The sequence below is a fragment of the Telopea speciosissima genome, chromosome 8 (assembly GCF_018873765.1).
Source record: "Telopea speciosissima isolate NSW1024214 ecotype Mountain lineage chromosome 8, Tspe_v1, whole genome shotgun sequence".
In the NCBI taxonomy this organism is placed as follows: domain Eukaryota; kingdom Viridiplantae; phylum Streptophyta; class Magnoliopsida; order Proteales; family Proteaceae; genus Telopea; species Telopea speciosissima.
The window spans coordinates 3698786-3724966 of NC_057923.1; the positions used below are offsets into that span (position 1 = coordinate 3698786).

The 26181-nt window shown below is 42.1% G+C and overlaps 2 protein-coding genes across 2 annotated transcripts in view; both read left to right on the top strand.

Annotated features, from left to right (window-relative positions):
* The first annotated feature begins 19250 nt into the window (after positions 1-19250).
* The window catches only part of LOC122671539 (very-long-chain 3-oxoacyl-CoA reductase 1-like), a 36350-nt gene continuing 29419 nt past the window's right edge, over positions 19251-26181 (top strand). The window contains exon 1 of the mRNA XM_043868818.1: positions 19251-19263. The gene's annotated coding sequence lies outside the window, so the exon portion shown is untranslated. The remainder of the gene's footprint in view (positions 19264-26181) is intronic.
* Positions 21171-23391, top strand: LOC122671540 (probable WRKY transcription factor 75). Its single transcript, XM_043868820.1, has 2 exons — positions 21171-21595; positions 23200-23391. Exons 1-2 carry the CDS (start codon positions 21171-21173, stop codon positions 23375-23377), a joined length of 603 nt encoding a protein of 200 aa, XP_043724755.1. The 3' UTR covers positions 23378-23391.

Here is a 26181-nt window from a genome sequence, read left to right on the forward strand (position 1 = left end):
TGGTAGATTCCTGAGATTTGTTTGAGCCTAGTTTTTTGAATATAAATTCAATGCTATATAAAAATCAGGATCCTTCTAGGCATCACTATGTCTAATGAAATATAACGTTTCACTATTTGCCACTTGATAGCATATGAGTTTGCCCATGTGAAAAAAGATCTCACATACATATTAATAGTCAAATTTTAGTCCAAAATAAGTAAGGAATGTTGTTTAAACTATGATTAAAAGTTTTAATCAAGTTATCAAAATACCATCAAATGGAGATGAGTATAAAATGCAAGATGACATCTTTTATGATTTTAACAACTTTCTCTATTCATTTTAAGCTGAAATTTTACCAATGAAATGTTCGTTTGGTCCTTTATCACATGGACTAACTTATGTACTGTCATGTGACAAATAGTAAAGCACTATATTTCACCAGGCATAATGACAGGAAAGAAAACCCTAAAAATTAATCCAGTGAACTATTTTATCTTTTTCAACTGAAAAGGAAAAAAGGCAAAAAAGTGCGCCAAATTACTAAGAAATATGTTATGATGTTTAGTTCAAAAAAAAAAAGAATTATGATGCTAATTTGTTGGAGGTTTGTAACTCTGAAATTATGTGTCTCTCACATCCTAATGTCAGATTGTTTCTATCAAAAAAAAAAAAAAAAAAAACAAAAAAAGAAGAAGAAAAAGAAAAAGGTTTCTTCCTATGCCCAAACACATAGGTGGCAAAATGACCACCCCCCATATTGGATGCTTGGGTGCACGTTCCCAGCCCAGGGACCACGCGATCAAGTAACGTTCTCTCTCTTTAATAATAATAAGGAAGAGGGTTCTCAAGGAGCATAGAGGAGTGCACCAATGAGGTGCGACAAAATAGTATCGACACTGGAGGGTAGCAATATCATTTCATGTGAGAAGGCGAGATATATACATAAGATGTTAGTGTATCCTACCCTAGCGGCTCAAAAAATCTTTTCCTGAATAACAATAAGGCAAAAGCTTTTTATGCACTACAGATATTAAATATCATTAGATGAATCGATGTACAGAATTCTCCGTGCACGAATCGGTCAAATCCCTTCCCCTAATAATAAAGGAAAAGGAACGTTGCCTAATCGCGTGTAGTCTATGCCCAGACAAACCCCCTTGAAATGACAGCTCGCCTCCCACAAAATTAAAAATCTCCCCTGATCGATGCTCCTGCACATTCTCTCATTGACCCCCATGTTGGTGCAGAAGTCACATGACTGGGTAACATTGAGAGAGAGAGAGAGAGAGAGAGAGAGAGAGAGAGAGAGAGAGAGAGAGAGAGAGAGAGAGCGTGTACATTGTAATAAGAAACAAAAATATGATGTAGTCAAAGAAGTATGGTAGACGGTGTATGATGTAGTCAAAGAAGTATGGTAGACGGTGGGTGAGAGAGAGAGGCAATCTTTTTCCGAGTTTTTCTTCACCGTGGATGGAAAAAAAACCCGTCGTTGTCATCCCATATTGACTCTTTCCCTCATATGACAAATGTCTTCAATGTCCTTGTCATCGCTCCTGAAATCCCCATCGAAGCGTTAGAATCCATATGGATAAAGAAATTCTCTCTTCACCGGAACAAATGGGAACATTTGTCATCATGTTGAGAAGAGACGGCGTCTGGTGAAGTGTGAACGGATCTTTATTCTCTCAAGTGTTCTCCAATGCATCTCACTTATATATACGATGGTGCACGGGGCAATGCACCTTTAAAATTAATCCTCTCAGTCTCATGATCACCATTGGATTCTCAAGTGAGGTGAGGATAAAAATTCAGTGTGAACACCTTCTAAAAATATAAAGGGAAAGTGGAGAAAAATGCAGGCAGGTTACTCAAATATCATCTATTCTTAGTGATAGTATTTGCAATCATCACGTAATCAACCTCCATGGATTTCACATTTGATGTAGCAGAATCAATCGGAATTGGCTTGAATCCTAAAAATCAAATAAGAATCGAACCAATTCAAAGTGATTGGAATAAGAATCGGGAATCTGATTTTGATTCATCAAAACCATGAGACAAGAGTGATCATGTCCAATACATAAATAAAAGCAATTAAGAATTGAATTAGGTTATGAAATTTGGCACGTGATGTAGCCAGACCTTCCTTATCTATTCAAATGGATGGAGTTACTTCTATTATTTCTTGTATTTCCTTATCACAGTGGCACGTACGATTCAATGGGCTTTAGGTCATGAGAATAATGTTCGTAGTTAAACCATGTGCCCTACGTTTGTCGGCGGACCAAATTTATTCCGAGCCTTATTTCACGTGTTGGACTAGCTGTCCTGGGCCCCACATCTGGAATCTGGAGTGGGCCCCCCTTTGAACTCGTCCGGTTTTTAGACCTCGTAATTCTGATTCCTGATAAGGAAAACGACTTCTAATCTGTGCCTCTTCCCTTAGCAAGATTTTGGAAAGGGGTCCAAAATCCAAAGTGAAATCGCAAGTATAGGCGTTTTGTTTTATTTTAATAATAATGCAAAATCATAGTTGATGCAGAAAATTTTATTCCATCTTCTACTATGAATGCGACCTTATGACTGACCTTTACTGTCCTTCGTTATGGATCGAGTTAGGGGAATTCCCTGACTTCGACATTTGGATGGGCAGAGGAGAAGGTATTGCACGTAATAGTATTGGCGTATGTTCAATCATTCATAAATAATAGAATGTTTTAGCATCTTAGGATAGGATGGTTGTTGAACTCTTCAATTACATTGAAATAGAATTTGCTCCCGTAGTTAAAAGTATTGTTTCTTAGTTCAATCCGACAGTCATATGTTATGGCTTAAGAGAATCTATCAATCATCGTGATTGAAGGGAAACCCCATCCTAAAATGATTATTCAAAATCATTATTGTAGACAAAGATGTTTGTTGAACAACCACTTTCCTCGGTTGATTGGAGGCTTATCGATTGAAATGCTTACTTCTCATGAGGTCATGTATTCGATTCTTTTGTATTGAGATTGTTAAACAAAGTTTGTCAAATGATAAAATAAAGTTTAAAAACCCCCAGGGGTTAGATGAAACAAAATAATAACCACCAAATTGTACTAGACTTCTAAGGTTTAGGCTGATTTCTGATCGATTCCGCCCAATTCTAATTCAACAGCCAATCAAAATCGGAGATGATCGATCCATTGCCAATTCATCTACTTGAACCTTGCTTTTCATAATGATGGCCTTTCTACCGTGCCCGGGGGGGGGGGGGTGGGGAGTTGTAGAGGGGGGATTTATTCCCTTCCACAACATTGAGGAATTTTTCATTCTGGTTCAATGGAATGGACATGAAATGAGTTCTATTAATTTTTTAAAAATACAAAATTTATTACTACAATAAAGCAGTCCAGATATGACAGAAAGTTTTGATAAAAGGTAGAAGAAAGAAAAGGAGAGGAAATAACCCACCAAATATAAGAAATAAATAAAAAGGAAGGCATTATAGCAATTTTGTAAACCTCACAATTAAAACAACGAGAAATATAATGAAAAGAGACAGTGAAATAAACTGATTAAGTGATTAGCCAACAAAAAGAGTGAAGAGATTAGTGGCTGATCAAGTCTGGCAATAACCCATTTAGAAACTTTGCTCTTTAAGCACATGTTTACAAAAGGGACAAACATGTTTAACTTTAGGAAAAGAGAACGCTACATGAGCGTGTACGGTGTGGGCTGCCCCTGCCTCTGACATAGACATAGGGGCATGTAGATGAATCGATTGCCATGGCTTGAGGAATTTCCACTTTTCCATGGGGACATTCTTCACACACCTATGTCTGGATGTAGGGGTAGCACACCATATGCGCACATGTAGCGTTATTTCTCCATTAACTTTAATCTTACAATTTTTACCAAAAAACAAACTTTAATCTTACAATTACCTCTTCATACCATACCTATCAACATTGATATGTATTGATATAATCATGGTTTAAGTGCATGGTATCGGATCGGGGATTGGTCATTTTCAAAACTGATAAGATATATATCAATACGGTATCAACATGAATCGGCTGTATCAAACAAATTTACTCTTGGATTTCTTAAAAAATGGGTTTTCTTTGTTAGGGATTTGAGTCTGATCCTCAAAAGTTAGGCTTGAAGGAGAAGGTAACAAAATACCTATTAACCCACCTACATCGCCTTGCATGTCCAATGTGGGACTATTCTTTTTGCCTTATACTTGAATATCCCAATATTTTTGACTATTTTACCCATTATCTGTATCGTTCCACTGATGCAATATCGGCCAGTTATCTGTATCAATAATTTTCAAAATCGTACAATATTGATCGTATTGGACGAACCGATACCAATACCTCTACATACCTCAAACCTCAAACCATGGAAATAATACCGCTGTCTAGAACCGTGGGCCAAATGGGAAAGAAGTCACAGTGTGTGCAGATAGCATATCTTCTCGAGTCGACGCCCGTGGGACCGTGGTGCTTATTTGGCAAAACACTGTCAAACGTCTTGTTGATTGGAGATTTTTGGACTTTCTTTTTCAGCTGAGTTCAGCTGATCCGGATTCCACTGCGGACGCCGCGCCGCCGCTGCCGCAGCAAGATCCCTCCCCCCTTTGGCCCTTTGTCGCCTCTGTTTTGTTTTGGGGTTTAGTTTTTTGTGTGCAAAAGGATGAAAAATGGAAATCAAATATAGAAATAGTGAGACACCCATTAATTTTATTTTCTTCTAGCCTTTGACGCGTCAAAAAGGGCTGGAATAATATTCGTCGCTGGACTGTCAACTCTCTTAAACAAAGAGATATAGAGAGAATAGGTGGAAGAATCAAAGGAAGAAGGGAATTATAGAGGAGCACGTGTGTTTGTTTTGAACTTTGAAGAATCCGAAAGTCTGAAGGAGCTTGAATCTGAAGCTTGTGCGTGGATATTTGAAGACTAATTAAGTTTCATGCACACCACCACTTGGAAGAAGAAGAACTCATCAACAAACAACAAAGGTTAGACCGCGCGTTTTCTCTCTCTCTCTCTCTCTCTCTCTCTCTCTCACTAAATAAATATAGGGAGGAGTTCGGATCCTCTACTTCCGCTGCCCGTACTTCTGTGTGTGTCCTGCACACAAAGGGGCACGTAAAGACCGCCTTACCCCTGCCCTAATGCCTTACCCCAGTAGGGGTAAGGCGATCTTTATGCGCCTTGTTGTGTGTAGGCTGCACATGGAAGTAGGGGCAGGTGGAAGTAGAGGATATCGATTCATATAGGGAGACCGCTATACATGGGAAGGGTACAGGGGCCACACACACACGTCAGCTAATGAGAATACATGCACTGGCATCTGAATTTTCGTTTTTTATGGGATGGGACGGTCATTTTGCCCCCCATTGTGTCTGGGCATGTCCTCCACCCCAAACATTTTTCCATAAATATATTGGGAAAAGGAACTCTAACCGGTGTTGTATGTGGGCATGTACCTGAGCCTAGACAATAACACGCAAAAATACCGTCGCATCCCCTGAAAAGGTGAAAAGCTTCAAGGATGTGACGGTCTTTTAGCACCAGGTTGTACTTGAGTGCAAATACACACCCACACACAGCACCGGTTAGTGTTCTTTCTCTCAAATATATTTTAAGAACTTTGCATGAATGTCTCATGTGCTGTCTACACGTGGAAAGGAAATGTCAAAATAACGTTTTATATTTATAAGGAAGTTTTCTCTTCTAACTCGCACATGTTTATCTAATCTCACGCATTTGAACATGTGAAGTAGAAATTTTCCAAAAATGTAACTGAGAAGTTATACAGAAAGGTTTGAATGGGTTCTTACATTTCATCACAAACCTGTATTAATTTGGACATTTTTCTTGAATTGGAGAAGCATGCTTTATTAGGATGAATTGAACCAGCAATGATAAACTATTATCTAATTAAGGAATACAAGACGTAATAGCAATGCCCATTTTGAATTCAAATCTAGATCCTACATACTGCTGTAGAAATGTTTTGCCTTAAAAAAAATTCATGTATATTCTTTTAACATAAATCTAAAACTACTTTCAGATTTCATAAATTGCTATATTTTGTATTTAGTTCAAATAAAGTTTCAAACTATCTCTTTTAAAAAGATTTTGGTTATTGTTTCTTCAAGGTTTGAACTCATGACCTCATGATCTTACTTTTGGTAAATTAAAAGAATGAAATTTTAGTCTCATATTGTTTATGAAAGATAGTAGAATGAAGCTTATATTGTATGATGGAAACTACAAAAATAGGGTTTCATGAAATAAAGACTCACTGTGCTCTCTTGTCTTCAAAGTGTTAGGGGTTTATTTTCACCCATGTGTGCTATGACAAAACCTTAATGTGTGAAGTTTCTTTTTACTTGTCATTGAACTTGGTTCCAGGTTTTCCTTAATAAAAATAAGATAAATTTTTTCTGATGTCGATTTTCCTTTTCTTGATGAGTCTAATCAAAATTTCTATCGATCCAAGACGGGTTTCTAGGATTTAATTAGGCTGATTCCAACCAATTCCAATTGGATCTATATCTGTTGAGGCGAATCACATTGCTGATTCTGCTTACTTAAAACCTTTGTAATCATTTTTTTATTTTATAATTCCTATGTAACTTTATGTTAATTTTAAATAAATCTCATAGAATATTTATGGACCCTACATTATTGACATAAAGAAAATACTTGTCCAAAAGGTACAAGTTAATTTCCCTTACTTTTTTTTTTACCCCCAAAATAAAATTTACCCTATTTTTTATTTTTCCTTTGCCCTTAATACCCTTATAAAATTATTATGATAAAAAGAATGCCACCTGGTCTAGGATTATTATCTTCTCCAATTCCTAAAGCTCGGCAGTGCTAGGTGGGGATGTCGACACGTGGTAGCTCGGACATCCAACGGTCCGAGCTCAACATAGTCAATGAGCTCCTACACCTAGATACAATAGTGCACAAAAATACCGTCTAACCCCATGAAATAAAAAACCACAGAGCAATCTCTTTTTTTCTCTTTATTTTTTTTCGGAATTGGAGAGTTCTAATAGTGGTGGGGGGGGGGGGGGGGGGAGATAAGGGATGGGGATAGGTGTTATACCCGTACCCCGGGATATAATTAAATATCATTTCTTCTCGTGACGTGTAGATACCGCTGCCATGTATGCTGGTGACCTGTTCTCCATGATGGTCAAACCTAGCTACAAAATCGTTGACCACAAGACGGGTTTGCCTGTGGAGGAAAGATTCCTCAACCGCCTGGGGAAAGTTCGTTGACGGCGACTTCGTCGACTACCCTCCAAGTACCGCCGGAAGCGAGGAGTTCAGGAGAGAGCATCCTGGACCGTCACCTCATTGGATATTTCGTTCGGTGATGAGCTTAGCATTGCTGCATGGGTTGCTGGGTCATGGGTAATAAACCATGACAGGGGAAAAGGTAAGTTCTAGCCTCAAGTCTTACTAATTATTTTTCATTTGGTAACCTCGAAGTGCGGGTCCGGGCTTGAACCGCTCGAGCTATTTCATGAGAGAAGGGAATAATTTAAGTTCGGGTCCCGCGTACCTTTAGGAAGAACATTGGGTACTTATACCCATCTCATATGAGCCCATCTAAGAATGGGCTTTTCCTTAATTAAGGTTGTGGGCAGGCCCATTTAACCTATTGGCCCAATGATGGGTTATTCCATCCACTTACCCACATAGGACTAATGGGTTGACCCATTAGGCCTCATGACCCATTTGACTAAGGGTACCCATAGACCCATTTATTATAAAAGAGAGGAGGAGGGGGAGAGAACATTACTTCTTCTTCAACATCCTCTTCTACCCTAAATCGTGGAGGAGAGAAAGAGGAGAGAAAGAGGAGAGAAAGAGAAAGAGGAAGGAGAGAGAGGCTTGGAGGAAGGTGGAGACCCCATCTCTTGGGCAGAAATCGTGGAGCTCTCATCTTGGGGGTAGGTAAGCTTCTTCCTTCTTCTATTTTGGATTTCAAAAAGGGGTTGGGTAATGGGAGAGATTGACCTAGATCTCTCTTGGAACCTAGGGAGTAGATGGAGCTTTAAAGCCAAGCTATGGTGGAGTTAGTTCACTCCATTAGGAGCTCTAATGTGAGGGTTCTCATTGCCATTTGGGAGATTTAAGGTTGGACCCTAAGGAGCTTAGGATAGAGTTTTCTAGAAGTCCTTGTGCCTTAAAAACCACTTGAAATGGGGTCCTTGGAAGGGAATCCTTCGGATTTTGGACCTGAAGGTGTGAGGGTTACATGTGATTTTAGACCTGCAAGAAACCCCCCTGAAACTACCTTCCCGAGAAGGATTCTGTGAAGGTCGGATTTACACTCGGATTCAGTTTTTCCGAAACCACATCCGCATCCGACCTTGGCAAAAATTGTCCCGAGCCCTGTGAAGCTCGGATTTACACTTGGATTCATTTTTCGAAACCACATCGCATCCGACCTTGACTAAAACGTCCGTTTCCTAGGATTTACATGTGGTTGCGAATTTGGGCATGAAACCACTCCCGCAACCACTTCGTCTACGAAACCTTATACTTAAGTGTTTATGGGAGATCTTTTGGGGATCCGTTCCTTTCGCTCGTTTAACCTTATTCCACTCTTTGTATAGGTTAAAATATTCACTTTTGTGGCTTATTGCTTGATCGAGGCGACAACCGATAAACTGGGTGCTTGGCATATACGTTGTGAGTGGGTTTGGTTGTTTGGGCTTGTTATTACTATTGCACTATATATTATGTACTCATTATAATTAATAAGCATGTGTGCGCATATTGCATAATTTTATATCTATTTGTTATAATGTTGATTGATAATGTTGTATCTTGATGGGCCTCGGTGCGGTGGTACTGTGTTTGAACCCGAACTCTATAAACATTTATGAAGAAATTATGTTGAATGTCATGTTGAATCGATGCGCCAGCGTGTGGTAAGGGCACTAAACCGGATGAAAAGTTGATGCGCCGGATTACCTCTCGGGACGATAGGACTTGCATGTAGTATATTTGTGGCTAGGATTTCACACCCTTATGCTACGACCCTTACCAACAGGGGTTTAGGTGTTGGGTAATCGCACACCGGATTACGTGGAGGTGGGAGAGGCCATCATGGTAGTATTGGTTATCGGGGTCCGCCACCGAGTGGTCTTGGAGGCTTCGATCGGCGTAGGTCCCACGTGACAATTGAGGTTTCATTGTGGCGATAAGTTAAGTGACCCACAGTGTCTCCGAGTTGTCACGATAGCATATGCCATTGACTTAGTTGTTTGTTAGGTGGAAAAATGGACTTAACATGTGCATGCATCATTGGACTATGTGAATTGCGTGTTTGTGCATCCCCATCCCCTCACTGGCTCAGTGGAGCTAACCCCCTCGTGCGCACATTTTTTTAGATTATGGTGCAGGTGACGGATATCTCGCGGGACTTGGAGTTCAGCCCTCGGGATACGATGAGATCGGTGAGGAGGAACCGGAGGCCGTGTTTGAGGAACATGGCGACGGGTGTCCTTGCGATGATTGTGCCTACGGGCCGTGAGGATATTCGGGACTCGATCCCTTTTTGATTACTTTTGAGGCTAAGGCCTATGGTGAAATACTTACTGTAATACCATTTTTGATAGTTATTAGATGATCATTGGAAATGTAACTAATTACTGTATTTATCATCTAGCTTTGAACATCTTGTAACTATTCGATTTATACGCTTCCGCAATACTACTGATCCTTGGAATGTAATATTCCTCTTTTCTGCATTCTAATGTTACATTGTGTTAATATTGGATATGTGTGCGTTGGGACACCGTGTCGGTGATCCGGCGGTTTAGTAGGATGACACGCGTCGTCCTAGTCACCCTTTATATGATATTATATTCCTTATACGGAATAGGGCGTGGCAGCGTGGTATCAGAGCGAGATGCTCTGCACCAGCCACAGTCTAGCGGAATTGTGATTTACTCTACACAATAGGTTGCTAAAGTAAAAGCTTCTAACAATGCATAATTGGAATGTGTGTGAATGCTAGGGAGAAAGCCGAAGACAATAGCAAATAATAGACAACAGTGAAATGAAAGACATGTGTATATAATTATAGATATATTCCTTAATTTCATTGTTAATACATTTCCATAAGCCAAACGAGTGATTACAACAAAATTCAATTGAACTGGAGACTTGAGTTCTTACAACCAAGAAAAAGGGAAAAAAAAAATAAATTTGCTACATGGTAAGACAAAAAGCTAGGGGTCCATTGAGAGCATGGTGGGAATGGACAGGAGGTCTCTTGCTCCATCTCATCATCACTACTTGGGCTCGTCCTCGTGCCCTCATCATGGAGGTAGGAGTGCAAGTCCTCCATCGCCGCCGAGGCTCTCCATGCGTCGTCGATGCATCGAGCCTAGTGTTCACTCCTTCAAACCCCGAGCCATGCTGGTGCTCATCTGGCCCAGAGTTGCAAGAATCTTGTCGATGTCAGACCCACTAGGAGCAGTGCCGGATGAAGAGGCCGCATGCACAGGCGCCGAGGAGGAGGCTCCTGTGCACGAGGCTCAGCCCGTGACCCTCTGGGACCAATGGCTCCCCATCACTATATGCATCCATCGCACTCGCATCCTCGCCAGCTGCGTTACGATCTAGAGGTGGATCTTCGGTTAAGTCTTGATCCTCCTCACTCAAGTCAACTCCAAAATGCTGGAAAATAGTAGTGAGCAACCTCCCATAGGGTAAATCTAAGTTCCTCCTGGGATTTCGCCCCGCATGATCCATAGTCCGCATGATAATGTAGGGCAGGCAGATGGGAATGCCTTTGTAGAGGTGATAGGCCACATAGCCTACGAAGATGGAAGGCATGGTGCGGTGACCGGCTATAGGCACGATGTTGTGCTGCACAATCCGGCTCAGTACCCTGGGAGAATTGGCAAAAGAAGTCTCAGGCACTTTCTTCTCGAATGCCCCACGTGTAAGCTCCCTGTATAACTCCCTGTATGCCTCTCTCCTGAGAAAGGAGTAGGGATTCTTCCATGGTGCGCAGTAGGTCTTCTCTCCCCAGATGGCTACATTGAGGATGCCTGCCAACTGTGCCCCTGTGAAGGATATGGTGACTCCCTTGACATAAGAGAGGATCCGGTAATCTCGCGTGCCTAGGTTCTCGGTGTGCAGGTTGGCGTAGAAGTGACGAACGAGCTTGGGATAGAATGGCTCTGGAAGGTTGAGGAGGTTGGACCACCCCAGTGCTTCAAATCTCGGCCCTACCTTGTAGGCCTTGAGGTCTTCCAGTACCACATCTCTTCCCTCCAAGATATTCTTAAAGCGAAAGTGGTCTTGGTACATCTCCTGTTTCTCTAGGTCTTGGAACCATTGCGTATCCAAAGCAACTGGGGCAGCTTGTTCGGCCCGTGCACGCCTTGTTCTAGGAGCCATTTAGATTCCCTAACCTGCAACCAAGGAAGGCCAAGAATACAGAAACACATTAAGTCCATGCTTGGATATTAAGGTCTAAGCAAATATACAATGAAAAGAAACAAGGCAGTAGAACCTAGACCTTGATGCATGGCCACTATGTAGATGCAATCATAGAGGATAAAGGTACATGGCCACATTATGCTTGGAGAAGCATTATATCATACAAGCAATTAGTTCAAACAAAATTGGACTGAATTGAAAACAAAATTATACTATGAACCCAAAGAGGAAATTTTCAGAATTTGGTTGGAAGTTGAATGATATAGTACACAATATATATACATGGCCATAGTACACCTAACACATGAAGTTTATACTAAATACCTAGTTCAAGCAATATATGGAGCTAAATTGTGGTAAATAATGCTTGAATCTCTAAAAGAAAATTCAGATGTGATTCTTGAAGTTCCAATTTGCAAGAAATAAATAAGTAATGGCTTGAGACAACCCCAAATGATATACACCAAGCCTACCTAGCAAAACCGAACTTGAATTGGGCAAAAAGACATAGAATTTCGGTTAGGGTTTGGGGATTGCTCCAAAATCCAACCCAAACCCTTGGTGATGGTGCAAGATTGGGGGAAATGCCCCAACTAGGTTGCATATGAAGGGAAACGAAGGTAGGATGGACAAAAATCCATCTAAATAGCTAGGAGAAAACAAAAAAAAACCCAAATCTTGTAAACCCGAAATGGATTTTGGGGTTTCTCCATAATAGAAGTCGAAAGGAGAAAGAGATAGATCGATAGAGAGGGAAGAGGGCATACCTGAACTCGATCGGATCTGTTGTGCGTGGATTGAGTGCCAAAAATCCACCTAGAAGGGAGAGGGAGCAAGGAACGAGTGCGGTTTTGGGTTCTCCAGAGCGTAGGGGGTGTTTAGAAATAGGAATTTGGGTTTTGGAAGTAGAGTTTCGAGTTAGAAATTCTGTTTTGGACCATGCGGTTTTACACTCGGATGCAAGATTTTGAATCCGACTGTGAATCCGCGGATTCCCGAGACCAGCCTTTGGCCCTGTGAAGGTCGGATTTACACTCGGATGCAGCCTAGTGAAACCGCATGTAAATCCGACCCTGCCAGAAAAGGTTTTTTGACCCTGTTTTGCTTAACCAACTTGTTTCTAATGTTTATTACCCTCATTATTGCTTCCCTTACCCCTCGTGTAACCTATGTTTACCTTTGCAAATCGATTTTTTGATTGGTTTGCTTAATATTGCAATTGTGCCTATAACTGTGGGTGTTGACTGTAACCAGGTGTGAACCATGGTTAATACACGGTCAAATGCCAACCGTTCTCCTGCTAGGGAAGAGGCCGGTGAGGCTTCGAATACGGTTCTACCGGTAGCACCGCCAATTAGTAATAATGCGGATGTCGCCGCGTTGTTGAGCAATAGGTTGCAATCCATGGAACGAGAGCATAGGGAGGCGCAACAAGAGCAACGCCAATTTATGCAAAACATGACGGCTATGTTCCAAGCCTTTGTTAGGGAAAGGCAAGTGCCTCCTCTGTGCAAGTCAATCCTCCCCACCGCCCTTGTGGGTTCTGCTGTACCTAGTGTTCCTCCGGCTCAAGCCACCGCGAATTCCTTTGACACAAGAGGTGCCAGCACCTATTCTACCTTCCACTCGTGGCTCCTTCGGTCCAAGCGGTGACTCCGGCTTGGGTGGATTTGCTAGGTTATCGGAGAGATTTGAAACATCGTCCTCCAACCTTCTACAAGATGGCCCACGATTCCTTTTTCCCGCAACATTTATAAGGGATCTTGAGAGAATCTTTGAAGTGATACAGTGCAATGACACGGACAAGATCCGGTGTGCTACCTACCAGCTCCGGGGTGATTCTGATGCGTGGTGGCTCTCCTCTAAAGACCATTTTTGGGCAACTCACCCAGAGGCAACTTGGGCTCAATTCAAGGAAGTCTTCTTCAAAAATTTCTTCCCTCAAAACTTCCGTGATAGGAAGGAGTCCGAGTTTATGAGCTTCTTTCAAGGATCCAAATCGGTCCTTGAGTACCACAAGCTTTTGAGGAGCTGTTTTACTTCGCCCCGGTACACATGAAGGCCGAGAATGTGAAGGCTAGGAAGTTTGAGAAGGGGCTTAGACCTAGCATTAGTACTTCGTGGTGCTACACAAGTACCCTACTTACGCCGAGACGGTCCAGGCCGCTAAGGTGATTGAGGACCAGCAGAGAGAGAATTACAGGCCATTCAGGTGGTAAAAGGCCCATGACCTCTCACGAACCTAGGGGATCCACAAAATTCCAAAGGAGAGGATCTTACACTACTACTTTTCCGGTCCAGTCCCGGAGGTCAGATGCGGTGCAAGCACCCAGGCCTACATCAACTCCTCACTATGGTTCCCGGACTCTTATATGTTACAATTGCAAGGAGTCCGGGCATATGGTTCGAGATCGTCCTCATCCGCGGATGATAGGTCCTCCAGTGCAGCTACTGAAGGCACCCAAGCCAAGGCGAGTTGTGCGTTCTCTTCTTCCTCGCTCCGGCCCATAGATCTCAAGGTCGGGTGTATTCTGTGACAAATGAAGAGGCCCAGGCCGATCCCAGTGTTATTACAGGTAATGCACTCTACTCTTAAGATGTGCATATAATAGCTTTTGTTTCTATGATTGGTTATCCGTTGCTTGTCGTGTCGTTCTTGTTTGCTCTCACCGCTTATGCTTTATTTGATTCGGGGCATCACACTCTTTTGTGTCCCCTAGTTTTGCTAAGAAGATGTCCATTGAACCAAAGCTAATGGCCCGAAGCTGATAGTCGACACCAACGGGTAGCAAGGTTGAACTTAACTCGGTTTGTGATCCTTGCCGGTATGTGTGGGTGGTCACGGACTCGAAGCAAGCTTAGTACTGCTGGATATGAAAGACTTTGATGTGATTTTGGGAATGGATTGGCTATCAACTCACAAAGCCGGTCTAACTGCTTAGAGAGGAAGGTTCTATTCAAACCGGTGAAGGTGAAGAGTTTGTGTTTATGGGTACTAAGCGGGAGAGACCCAAGAAAGTTATCATCTCTGCCCTCCAAGTACAGAGTTGTTGGCGAGAGGGATGTCGGTGTTATCTAGCATCCGTGATAGACATGAAGCCAAAGGCGGCCTTTGGAAGAGTTGTACGTGGTGAAAGACTTTCGGATGTCTTTCCCGAGGATCTAACGCGGTTGCCACCGGATCGCGAGACAGAGTTCATGATAGATCCGATTCCTGGTGCAGCCCCAGTATCAAGGCACCTTACAGGATGGCCCCAACGAGTTAAAGGAGCTACAAGAGCAGTTGAAGGACCTGTTGAAGAAGGGTTTCATTAGACCCAGTGTATCTCCTTGGGGAGCACTGTGTTGTTTGTGAAAAAGAAGGACGGTAGTATGCGTCGTGCATTGACTACCGTGAGCTCAACAAATTGACAATCAAGAACCGGTATCCTTTGCCTAGGATCGATGACCTATTCGATCAACTACGAGTGCGAAGGTGTTCTCGAAAATTGATCTCTGGTCCAGGGTACCATCGATTGAAGATCGAAATAGTGATATCGCAAGACAAGACATTCAGATCTCGCGCTATGGTCATTATGAGTTCTTGGTCATGTCCTTCGGCTGACCAATGCCCCGGCCGCCTTTATGGAGTTGATGAACCGGGTGTTCCACGATGTTCTAGACAAGTATGTCATTGTTTTCATTGATGACATCTTAGTCTATTCCAAGAGCGAGGAGGAGCACGAGACCATCTTCGCCTAGTATTGCAACGCCTAAGAGAGAAAGCAGTTGTACGCCAAATTCGAGTAAGTGTGAGTTTTGGCTACAACAGTGGCATTTCTGGGACACCTTGTTTCTGGTAAGGGTATAGAGGTTGACCCTGGCAAGGTGAAGTCGATAGTTGATGGGCGATACCCAAGAATGTGGCGGACATTCGTAGTTTCCTGGGACTAGCGCTATTACAGGAGATTTATTGAGAACTTCTCAAGGCTCTCCGCTCCTATGACACGACCGACCGAAAGGGAGTGAAGTTCGAGTGGTCCGATAGGCGTGAAAAGAGCTTCCAAGAGCTCAAGCAGAGGCTGGTTTCCGCTCCGAGACTTACCATTCCTAATGGTCTGGAGGGATGGTAGTCTACGATGATGCATCTAAAATGGGCTTGGGTTGTGTTCTAATGCAAGATGGGAAGGTAGTGGCCTATGCTTCTCGGCAATTGAAGGACTATGAGAAGAACTACCCGACCCATGATTTGGAGCTTTCTTGCGTGGTTTTCGCTCGAAGATCCGGAGACATTATTTATATGGTGAGAAGAGCGAAATATACAGTGATCACAAGAGCCTCAAATACTTCTTTACACAAAAGGAGCTCAATATGAGGCAGCGACGGTGGTTGGAGTTGTTGAAAGATTATGATTGTACTATCCATTACCACCTGCAAGGCAAATGTAGTAGCGGATGCGCCGAGAAATCTGTCCTTGTCACTGGCATCACTAGCGCAGTGAGAAACTCATCGAGGAAGCTAGAAGGATGGACCGGAATTCTGGTTGATGGTGTTACCTTATCTCTATCGGCTTTATCAATACAATCCACACCTGGTAGGGCGAATTCAATCAGCCCAGGCTTCGATGAGGAGATTCAAAAGGTTATTGAGGCTATCAAGGGGGACACGCGGGAGGCTGGATTTTACTTTAGAGTGGTGTTCTCATGTTCGGACAACGGCTATGTGTTCCTAGTAACCCTCGTTGAGGAAGGAAGTGTTAGCGAGGCCCATGACTCTCCCTATTCTATTCATCCAGGTAGTACGAAGATGTATAGAGATCGAAGGAATATTCTGGTGGAGTGGAATGAAGAGGGATGTGGTGAGTATGTGGCAAGATGTCTTACTTGTCGCCAGTGAAGGCGGACAGAGCAATGACCTCATGGCCTCTTACGGTCATTGCACTGTTCCGAGTGGAAGTGGGAGCATGTTACCATGGATTTTGTCACCGGGTTGCCCGCACGCCTAGAGGTGTCGATACCATATGGGTTGTCGTTGATGATTGACAAAGACGGCTCACTTCATCCCCATGAAGATTACCTATTCGATGGACAAGCGCTCGCTTGTACATTGATAATGTAGTTCGTCTACACGGAGTTCTGTCAAGCATCATCTCCGATAGGGATCCCGATTTACATCTAAGTTCGGGGGTTTTCGAAGGCAATGGGTACACTTGTTGAGTTTTAGTACAGCCTTCCACCCTCAAACCAGACAGACGATCGGAGAGGACTATTCGACATTGGAAGATATGCTCCGAGCTTGTGCCATTGATATGCAAGGCATGGACGAGCATCTCTCACTTATTGAGTTTGCTTACAATAACGATTACCAGGCTACTATAGGCATGGCACCGTTTGAGGCTCGAGATGGGAAGAAGTGTCGGACACCGTTATATTGGGACGAAGTAGGTGAACGGCGTATTCTTGGACCCGAGTTAATTCGGCAACATGCGAGAAGGTGGACTTGATTCGTGAGCGGATCAAGGCGGCTCGATCAGGCGAAGGGTTATGCGGACTTGAGACGGAAGGACCTTGAGTTCTGTTGGCGATAAAGTGTTCCTTAAGGTATCACCCTCCAAAGGGGTGATGCGTTTCACAAGAAGGGCAAGTGAGTCCGAGATTTATAGGACCTTTTGAGATCCTTGCACGGATTGGACCGGTGGCATATCGGTTAGCACTCCCTCCATCTTTAGAAGGTGTGCACGACGTCTTCCACGTGTCTATGTTGAGGAAGTATGTCCATGATCCAAGCCATGTATTGACGCATGAACCACCAGAACTTGCGGCCGACATGTCCTATAAAGAGCTGCCTGAAAAGATTTTGGACAGCAAGGTTGTTCATCTTCGCAACCGGCCCATTCATTATGTGAAGATAAAATGGTGCAACCATCCGGAAGAGGAAGCTTCTTGGGAGGCAGAGGTAGAAATGCGGGCAAAATACCCTTTTCTTGCCTATTTACAAGGTACGTCAAATTTCGAGGACGAAATTTCTTATAAGGTGGGGGGGATGTTATACCCGTACCCCGGGATATAATTAAATATCATTTCTTCTCGTGACGTGTAGATACCGCTGCCATGTATGCTGGTGACCTGTTCTCCATGATGGTCAAACCTAGCTACAAAATCGTTGACCACAGCACGGGTTTGCCTGTGGAGGAAAGATTCCTCAACCGCCAGTGGGGAAAGTTCGTTGACGGCGACTTCGTCGACTACCCTCCAAGTACCAGCCGGAAGCGAGGAGTTCAGGAGAGAGCATCCTGGACCGTCACCTCACTGGATATTTCGTTCGGTGATGAGCTTAGCATTGCCGTGGCGAAGCTGTTCTCGGGTCATGGGTAATAAACCATGACAGGGGAAAAGGTAAGTTCTAGCCTCAAGTCTTACTAATTATTTTTCATTTGGTAACCTCGAAGTGCGGGTCCGGGCTTGAACCGCTCGAGCTATTTCATGAGAGAAGGGAATAATTTAAGTTCGGGTCCCGCGTACCTTTAGGAAGAACATTGGGTACTTATACCCATCTCATATGAGCCCATCTAAGAATGGGCTTTTCCTTAATTAAGGTTGTGGGCAGGCCCATTTAACCTATTGGCCCAATGATGGGTTATTCCATCCACTTACCCACATAGGACTAATGGGTTGACCCATTAGGCCTCATGACCCATTTGACTAAGGGTACCCATAGACCCATTTATTATAAAAGAGAGGAGGAGGGGGAGAGAACATTACTTCTTCTTCAACATCCTCTTCTACCCTAAATCGTGGAGGAGAGAAAGAGGAGAGAAAGAGGAGAGAAAGAGAAAGAGGAAGGAGAGAGAGGCTTGGAGGAAGGTGGAGACCCCATCTCTTGGGCAGAAATCGTGGAGCTCTCATCTTGGGGGTAGGTAAGCTTCTTCCTTCTTCTATTTTGGATTTCAAAAAGGGGTTGGGTAATGGGAGAGATTGACCTAGATCTCTCTTGGAACCTAGGGAGTAGATGGAGCTTTAAAGCCAAGCTATGGTGGAGTTAGTTCACTCCATTAGGAGCTCTAATGTGAGGGTTCTCATTGCCATTTGGGAGATTTAAGGTTGGACCCTAAGGAGCTTAGGATAGAGTTTTCTAGAAGTCCTTGTGCCTTAAAAACCACTTGAAATGGGGTCCTTGGAAGGGAATCCTTCGGATTTTGGACCTGAAGGTGTGAGGGTTACATGTGATTTTAGACCTGCAAGAAACCCCCGAAACTACCTTCCGAGAAGGATTCTCGTGAAGGTCGGATTTACACTCGGATTCGATTTTCAAACCACATCCGCATCCGACCTTGGCAAAAATTGTCTGAGCCCCTGTGAAGCTCGGATTTACACTTGGATTCAGTTTTTCTGAAACCACATCTGCATCCGACCTTGACTAAAACTGTCCCGGTTTCCTAGGATTTACATGTGGTTGCAGAATTTGGGCATGAAACCACTCCTGCAACCACTTCGTCTCTGAAACCTTATACTTAAGTGTTTATGGGAGATCTTTTGGGGATCCGTTCCTTTCGCTCGTTTAACCTTATTCCACTCTTTGTATAGGTTAAAATATTCACTTTTGTGGCTTATTGCTTGATCGAGGCGACAAGCGATAAACTGGGTGCTTGGCATATACGTTGTGAGTGGGTTTGGTTGTTTGGGCTTGTTATTACTATTGCACTATATATTATGTACTCATTATAATTAATAAGCATGTGTGCGCATATTGCATAATTTTATATCTATTTGTTATAATGTTGATTGATAATGTTGTATCTTGATGGGCCTCGGTGCGGTGGGTACGTGCGGAACCCGAACTCTATAAACATTTATGAAGAAATTATGTTGAATGTCATGTTGAATTGTATGCGCGTGTCGTCGCTGTGTAACCGGCACTAAACCGGATGAAAAGTTGATGCGCCCGGATTACCTCTCGGGACGATAGGACTTGCATGTAGTATATTTGTGGCTAGGATTTCACACCCTTATGCTACGACCCTTACCAACAGGGGTTTAGGTGTTGGGTAATCGCAACCGGATTCGTGGAGGTGGGAGAGGCGATCATGGTAGTATTGGTTATCGGGGTCCGCCACCCAGTGGTCTTGGAGGCTTCGATCGGCGTAGGTCCCACGTGACAATTGAGGTTTCATTGTGGCGATAAGTTAAGTGACCCACAGTGTCTCCCGAGTTGTCACAGTAGCATATGCCATTGACTTAGTTGTTTGTTAGGTGGAAAAATGGACTTAACATGTGCATGCATCATTGGACTATGTGAATTGCGTGTTTGTGCATCCCCATCCCCTCACTGGCTCGGTGGAGCTAACCCCTCGTGCGCACATTTTTTTAGATTATGGTGCGGTGACGGATATCTCGCGGGACTTGGAGTTCAGCCCTCGGGATACGATGAGATCGGTGAGGAGGAACCGGAGGCCGTGTTTGAGGAACATGGCGACGGGTGTCCTTGCGATGATTGTGCCTACGGGCCGTGAGGATATTCGGGACTCGATCCCTTTTTGATTACTTTTGAGGCTAAGGCCTATGGTGAAATACTTACTGTAATACCATTTTTGATAGTTATTAGATGATCATTGGAAATGTAACTAATTACTGTATTTATCATCTAGCTTTGAACATCTTGTAACTATTCGATTTATACGCTTCCGCAATACTACTGATCCTTGGAATGTAATATTCCTCTTTTCTGCATTCTAATGTTACATTGTGTTAATATTGGATATGACTGTGCGTTGGGACACTGTGTCAGTGATCCGGGCGGTTTAGTAGGATGACACGCGTCGTCCTAGTCACCCTTTATATGATATTATATTCCTTATCTGGAATAGGGGCGTGACAATAGGCCCCAAGGACGTTTGAACTCATTACCTCTTATTTAAGGAGTTGGTCTTTTGCCAACTGAGCTAACCCCTTGGGGTGATCTCTTTCTTACTATTTGGAAAAAGAATGTTGGTTGATCGCACACTCCTACACCCAGACACAAGGGGGTGGTGAAATGACCACCACACCCCCATGTTGGATGCCTGTGCATGCCCCGCCTTGTTGTAGGTGTCACGCGACCAAGTAACATTCTCTCCTGATCCGGATCCTCTACTACCGAGCTGCCCCAACTGTCGTGCTATGCAAATACAAGAAGGTGCAAAATGACCGTCTTAGCCCAATTCGAGTAGGGGTACGTAAGACGGTCATTGCGTGCCTTGCTAAGTCTGTGCAGCTCGGCAGTAGAGGATCCAAATTGTTCTCTCCCCTATTGTCGTAACCCTAATTATGAGCCGCCTACCACCACTTCTCCTTCAATATCTCTCTCTCTCTCACTCTCTCACTCTCTCACATGGATTAGATATGGTTGTTTAGGTAAAGTATGAATTAACCTCATTCTAACCTCACCAATTTACGTGCCGTTTACGACACAATTCTCTCCCATTTTATACCTATTTTCATAGATATTCTCTTCCTCCCTGTCACAGAGCGGCTCCAAGCGTCCTAATCGTGAAAGCATAGTGAAAATTGGACCGTTTGCCATTAAAAGCCGCCTCAACTTTTTTTTTTTTCTTTCCAAATTTTCCCCACCTTCGGACCCCACTCATATATATATATTGGACATATCAACCATCGCTTCGTCTTCTTCTCTATCGATATGTCCAAACTGGAAAAACCCGACCCATCTCCCCTTCTTCTCCCTCAGCCTTTCATGGCCAATTACCCGTCCATCTTCTTCCCTTGTTCTTCGTCTTCAACCTCATCAGTATCAGTATCAGTATCAGCAGCAGCAGCTTCTTCTTCTCCGTTCTCTTCAAATATGGTAGACTCTTATACTTTTATAGACGTTCATGGCAATAACCCAAACCCAACTGGGTTCCAAGGATGGAAGAAGGAGCTGACGTCTTCGTCGTCCGATGTCTCACTTTCACAGCTAATTAGAAACGATTCTCAAGGTGGGGGGAGTTCTAATGGGTCATCTGAGGGTGAGAAGAAAACAGATAAAAAGAAAGGTGAAAAGAAGATTAGAAAACCCAGATATGCTTTTCAAACAAGGAGCCAAGTTGATATACTTGACGATGGTTACAGATGGAGGAAATACGGACAGAAGGCTGTGAAGAACAATAAATTTCCCAGGTTCGTTTTTCTTCTTCTTCTTCTTCTTTACTGCATAATAGCTATTCTGATCTATAGAGCCCCACCCACCTACCAACTATTATTGTTCAACTTTACTAAAAAACTAGATTTCCACTCCTCACTTATTAGATATATCAAAGATAATAAGTAAGCTTTCTAGTAAACAAGAGGGATAACCCTTCTTTATGTATTAATCATCTCTTAATATTTTATAAGTAATTAGATCGCCTATCCAGTATCAAACTCTTAAATTAGAACTTCAATTCACTCTTTCCTTGGTTCTCTCTTTCTCTCTACAAACAAAAATTCACATGGTTATCCTTTTATTGTAATTTTGATTTCCGAATGAGAATCACATATACACGAAACACAATGATTTACATGGCTCACTCAAAATAAGCTATGTTCATGGCCTAACGATAAAAGAACAAAAATTCCATTATTCTGATGAGGAAATTACAAAACCCTAACACTCATCCCATGAGATAACACGGTATATATATATATATATATATATATATATATATATATATATATATATATATATATATATATATATAGCATTTTGACGTGTTACGACTTAAAGAAACCCTAATCCCCAAAAGTACAAATTTCGTAACGACTTTAACTGATTAGAATGCTTAGAATGATTCCTTCCCAATAACATAACTCATTTAATCCTTGCCTATAACTTCTTAATAAACTTCCTTCATGCAATCTCTCTCTCTCTATCTACAAACAAAATTTCCTATGATTGCTTGAGCCAAGTAGTTTAGCTCTTCATTGTAGGAGAGACATTTGTAGATCATATTTATGCTTTATCACATATATGTATCCATATTCGCGAAGATAGCATTAGCAAGAGAAAAAAAATTTAAAATTTAAGATTATTACTAATGGTTTTCCTAAAATTGACTGGTTTTTATTATAGAACAACGATTGACAAAAGAAAAACGAATGACAATCACATCTACACGAAGAACAAATACTCACCTTACGAGATAACACCCTGTATATGGCATTTTGACTAGTTACAATTTAAAGAAACCCTAATCCCCAAAAGTGCAGACTTACCCACAATAAAATGACTCCAGATATCGAGGAAGAATCAACAGTACTAGTACGTCCTAGATTAAACTAAGATCAGGCTTTACCAATAACACAAAGTTCATCTTTGCTCTGCTTAAAACTGATTAGTTGAGTTATTTATTAATAAAGAACACAATAATGATAATATCATATTATGGTCTCTGGTTATCACAAATTAAGAATCAACTCATTGTGGAATTTGAAGTTGAAGACAAATTATGAGAACCAGAAATGATTGACCTCTTGGACTAAAGTCAAGTAATCATTTATTTGTACTACACTACCACCGTGATGCATGGGGAGAGATAGTTGGAAAGACCATTGTTTATTTACTTTGGACTTATACATTTATGGGAAAATGTTCTGAAGAAACAAGAACACCATATTTTTCGATCTAGTTCCTATTCTATTTTTTTGTTGAATTCAAAAATAGTTTTGAAGATGTTTAAGGACCCCATCATGATCATATCAAGGAAAGTGAATTAATTGATGAATTTATTTTGTTTGGTTTGCAGAAGTTACTATCGGTGCACACATCAAGGGTGCAATGTGAAGAAGCAAGTCCAACGCCTTTCCAAAGATGAAGGAATTGTTATCACTACATATGAAGGGATGCATACACATCCTATTGAGAAGTCTACTGACAACTTTGAACACATCTTGAATCAGATGCAAGTCTACACTGCTTTTTAACTCTCCTCTCCTCTCCTTCCTGTTTTTTTTTGTTCTTTTATTTGGGAATTAGGATTGTGGAGTTTATAACATTATAGTTTGATTAATTAGTACTTGTAAAGTTTGTGACATTAAGATTAATAATACTCAAACATGGAATAAACTTGTGCAATATTTAATAGATCCAGATATATGTAACCAAATTATAAAATAAAAAAAAATAAAAAAACAATAAATGAATTGGAATTATAATTTTTTTGGGGGGGGGGGGGGGGGGCCAGCAAAGGTATCTAAATGGCAGCTCATTTGGATAAGCTTATCCGAATGGCCCAATTATCTGCCATGTGGGGCAAATGAGACCCACATTTTGTAAATGGTTAGATCACTGCCTGCATGTTAGGTTTTATCTTAATTGGGATTTGCCAAATGAAAAAAATAAATGTTTTTTGTCCTCCGGAGGTAGCCACCTATTTCCCAGACTAACCAATCGATCGATGGATGTCCTCAACAATATCGTAAATGATGATTGAATCGCTGATGCGTTTCATCGACTAAGTAATCGAGGTTCTCAAAACCTCTGGGCCTCTACGAACTAGAGGTAGAGGCACTAGCTAGCGTCTGGGCCAATGAGGAAGCACGCTTAGGTGTCTACCCAAGGGGCAGAGGAGTCATTTCAAGATGCCCTATATTGAGAGAGCGTAGAAAACATCACCGAGTAGAGATCTTTTTCAAATATATAAAAGGATGCCTAAACATGCATTGGATGGGATTTGAGTGAATTTGAATCTGAAATTCAACATATGGCTGATTGATAAGGTATATACAACTAATCCAATGGTCAGTTGGCAATTAAAACTATCCATATGGCTTAAAAAATGATGGACTATTTGGATAATTTATTCAAAAAGTTCTGGGGAATATTAATGATATGTAGAAGATTATCTATGTATATATTTGCCATGAAAATTAACAAAAAATGCCCTTTAAATATTAATCGAGTACGTAATTCCTTTTTCTTTTTTTTTTAATATCAACAAAAATAATTTTTTTTTGGCTATTCTGATTTTTAATTTCACAACTTAATTTGTTACCCTAGGCCTAGGACTAATATTTATCTTTGGTTTAAAGTTATCTTCTGAGCGAGACTCGTGAATCGTGAGTTGGTGGGACTTTCCTCTCTTTTTAAGTTATTCTCTCGCAAAGAAAAACTAGATGAGAATCTTCTCGAGGACACTTTTAATGAGACAGGAGACCCCTTCCTAATATTTATGGACAAACTTAAGAGACCCCCTTCCCCTCCCATCAAGGAGCTCCCTCAAAGTAGGGCATTGGATAAAATGCCCTAAGTGTAGTTTTCGGATCAGGATCGTCTTCAGGGAGGCGTGTGCCCAAGGTGCTGCCAGGGGGCATCCAACGGTTGAGCTATACCGCACACATCTTAGCTCACGCCTAAGGATATGTGCGGCACGGCTCAACGGCTGGCAACACCCTGAGCGTGCTGGGCTCCCTAGAGACGAGTTAAATTCGTAGTTTTCTTTGTAACCACCTCCTCCCACCTCTCTTTCTCTTTCATCCTTTATATATTATAAAATTAGGGAAAGAGAATGATACTTGGTCGTGTGCAACACGCAACCCCTGCGCCCAAACACAAAGCCTCGCAAAATGACCGTCACACCTTCAGAGATTTTCGTCTTTTCATGGGGTTCACGGTGGTCATCGCTCGGCCATGTGTCTAGGCGTAGGGGCCACATGGGACACACGACCAGGTAATGCTCTTTCTCATAATAAAATCATAATATTAATAAAAAATAGGAGTAGTGTTCTCTATTCGGGAGCATGGCTCCTACGCTTACTTGAGACCCAATTAACACCCCTTTTTGGTTCACTTTATGACGTCAGGGAGATCATTTTACAGGGAAAAAGAGAGACAAACACAAGGGTGTAGGAACGGGAACCATGCTCTTGGACAGGAAACTTTCTTTTACAAAAATATTATCTATTGAATAAAGATAAAAGAAAATTAGGGGAAATCAATGTAATAAGATGATTGGAAGGCCCAATAATGTGATTAACCTAGCAGCTCCAAAGGGAGGTTAAACAAAACCCAAATCAAGTGAAGAACCATAGATGACTCTAATTTGATTATCCCCATAAAAGTAACACTAGATTATGAGATACAAGTCAAGAGGTATTCAGCTGAAGTAGATTATGAACTACAAGTCAAGTGGTTTACCCTGATGTTTCAATCTGCCACTTTGCCAACTCTGAAACTGTGATTTGTTAATTAAGGATGCCTAGAATAGTATAAGCCAGAGAACGGTTTAAAAAAGAGTTGAGGTTAGACGCATGGAGAGAACGTGGCGACCTTCTTGGCCAGAAAATAAAAACGTTTTCTTTCTGAGACTTGATGACGCGCGGTTGTAAATTGTAATACCTACCAATTTCTATTATGAAACTCTCGAAGCACACGAACAAGGAGAGAGAGAGAGAGAGGTGGGTTCGAAATTTTGCTGCTACACTTGTAGTCGTGTTGTCGAGATACAACAAGATGGGGAATGGCCACCTTACCCCTGCCCGGTGTCTTGGCAGCACGGTCCTGTCGGGCAGCTGAACAGTAGAGGATATGAAGAAAGTTGTTAACTCGCATTGTTCTTTTGGGACTCCCAATCCATAAACGAGTCTTCGTGAACAGCCGGAGTCTCATATCTCTCATGTCCAGTGTCACAAACTTCAGAGCATGGTGATGGTGTTAGGGTTTAGGGTTTAGGGTTTAAGCACAAAGTTGCTTAAAGCATTACACCCTGAGTATCTAGTTTGGAATACCC

Coding starts and splice junctions, on each gene's coding strand:
- LOC122671540 (XM_043868820.1), top strand. CDS start 21,171: ATGGCCAATTACCCGTCCATCTTCTTCCCTTGTTCTTCGTCTTCAACC. Junction 21,596..23,199: donor AAGAACAATAAATTTCCCAG/GTTCGTTTTTCT, acceptor TTTGGTTTGCAG/AAGTTACTATCGGTGCACAC.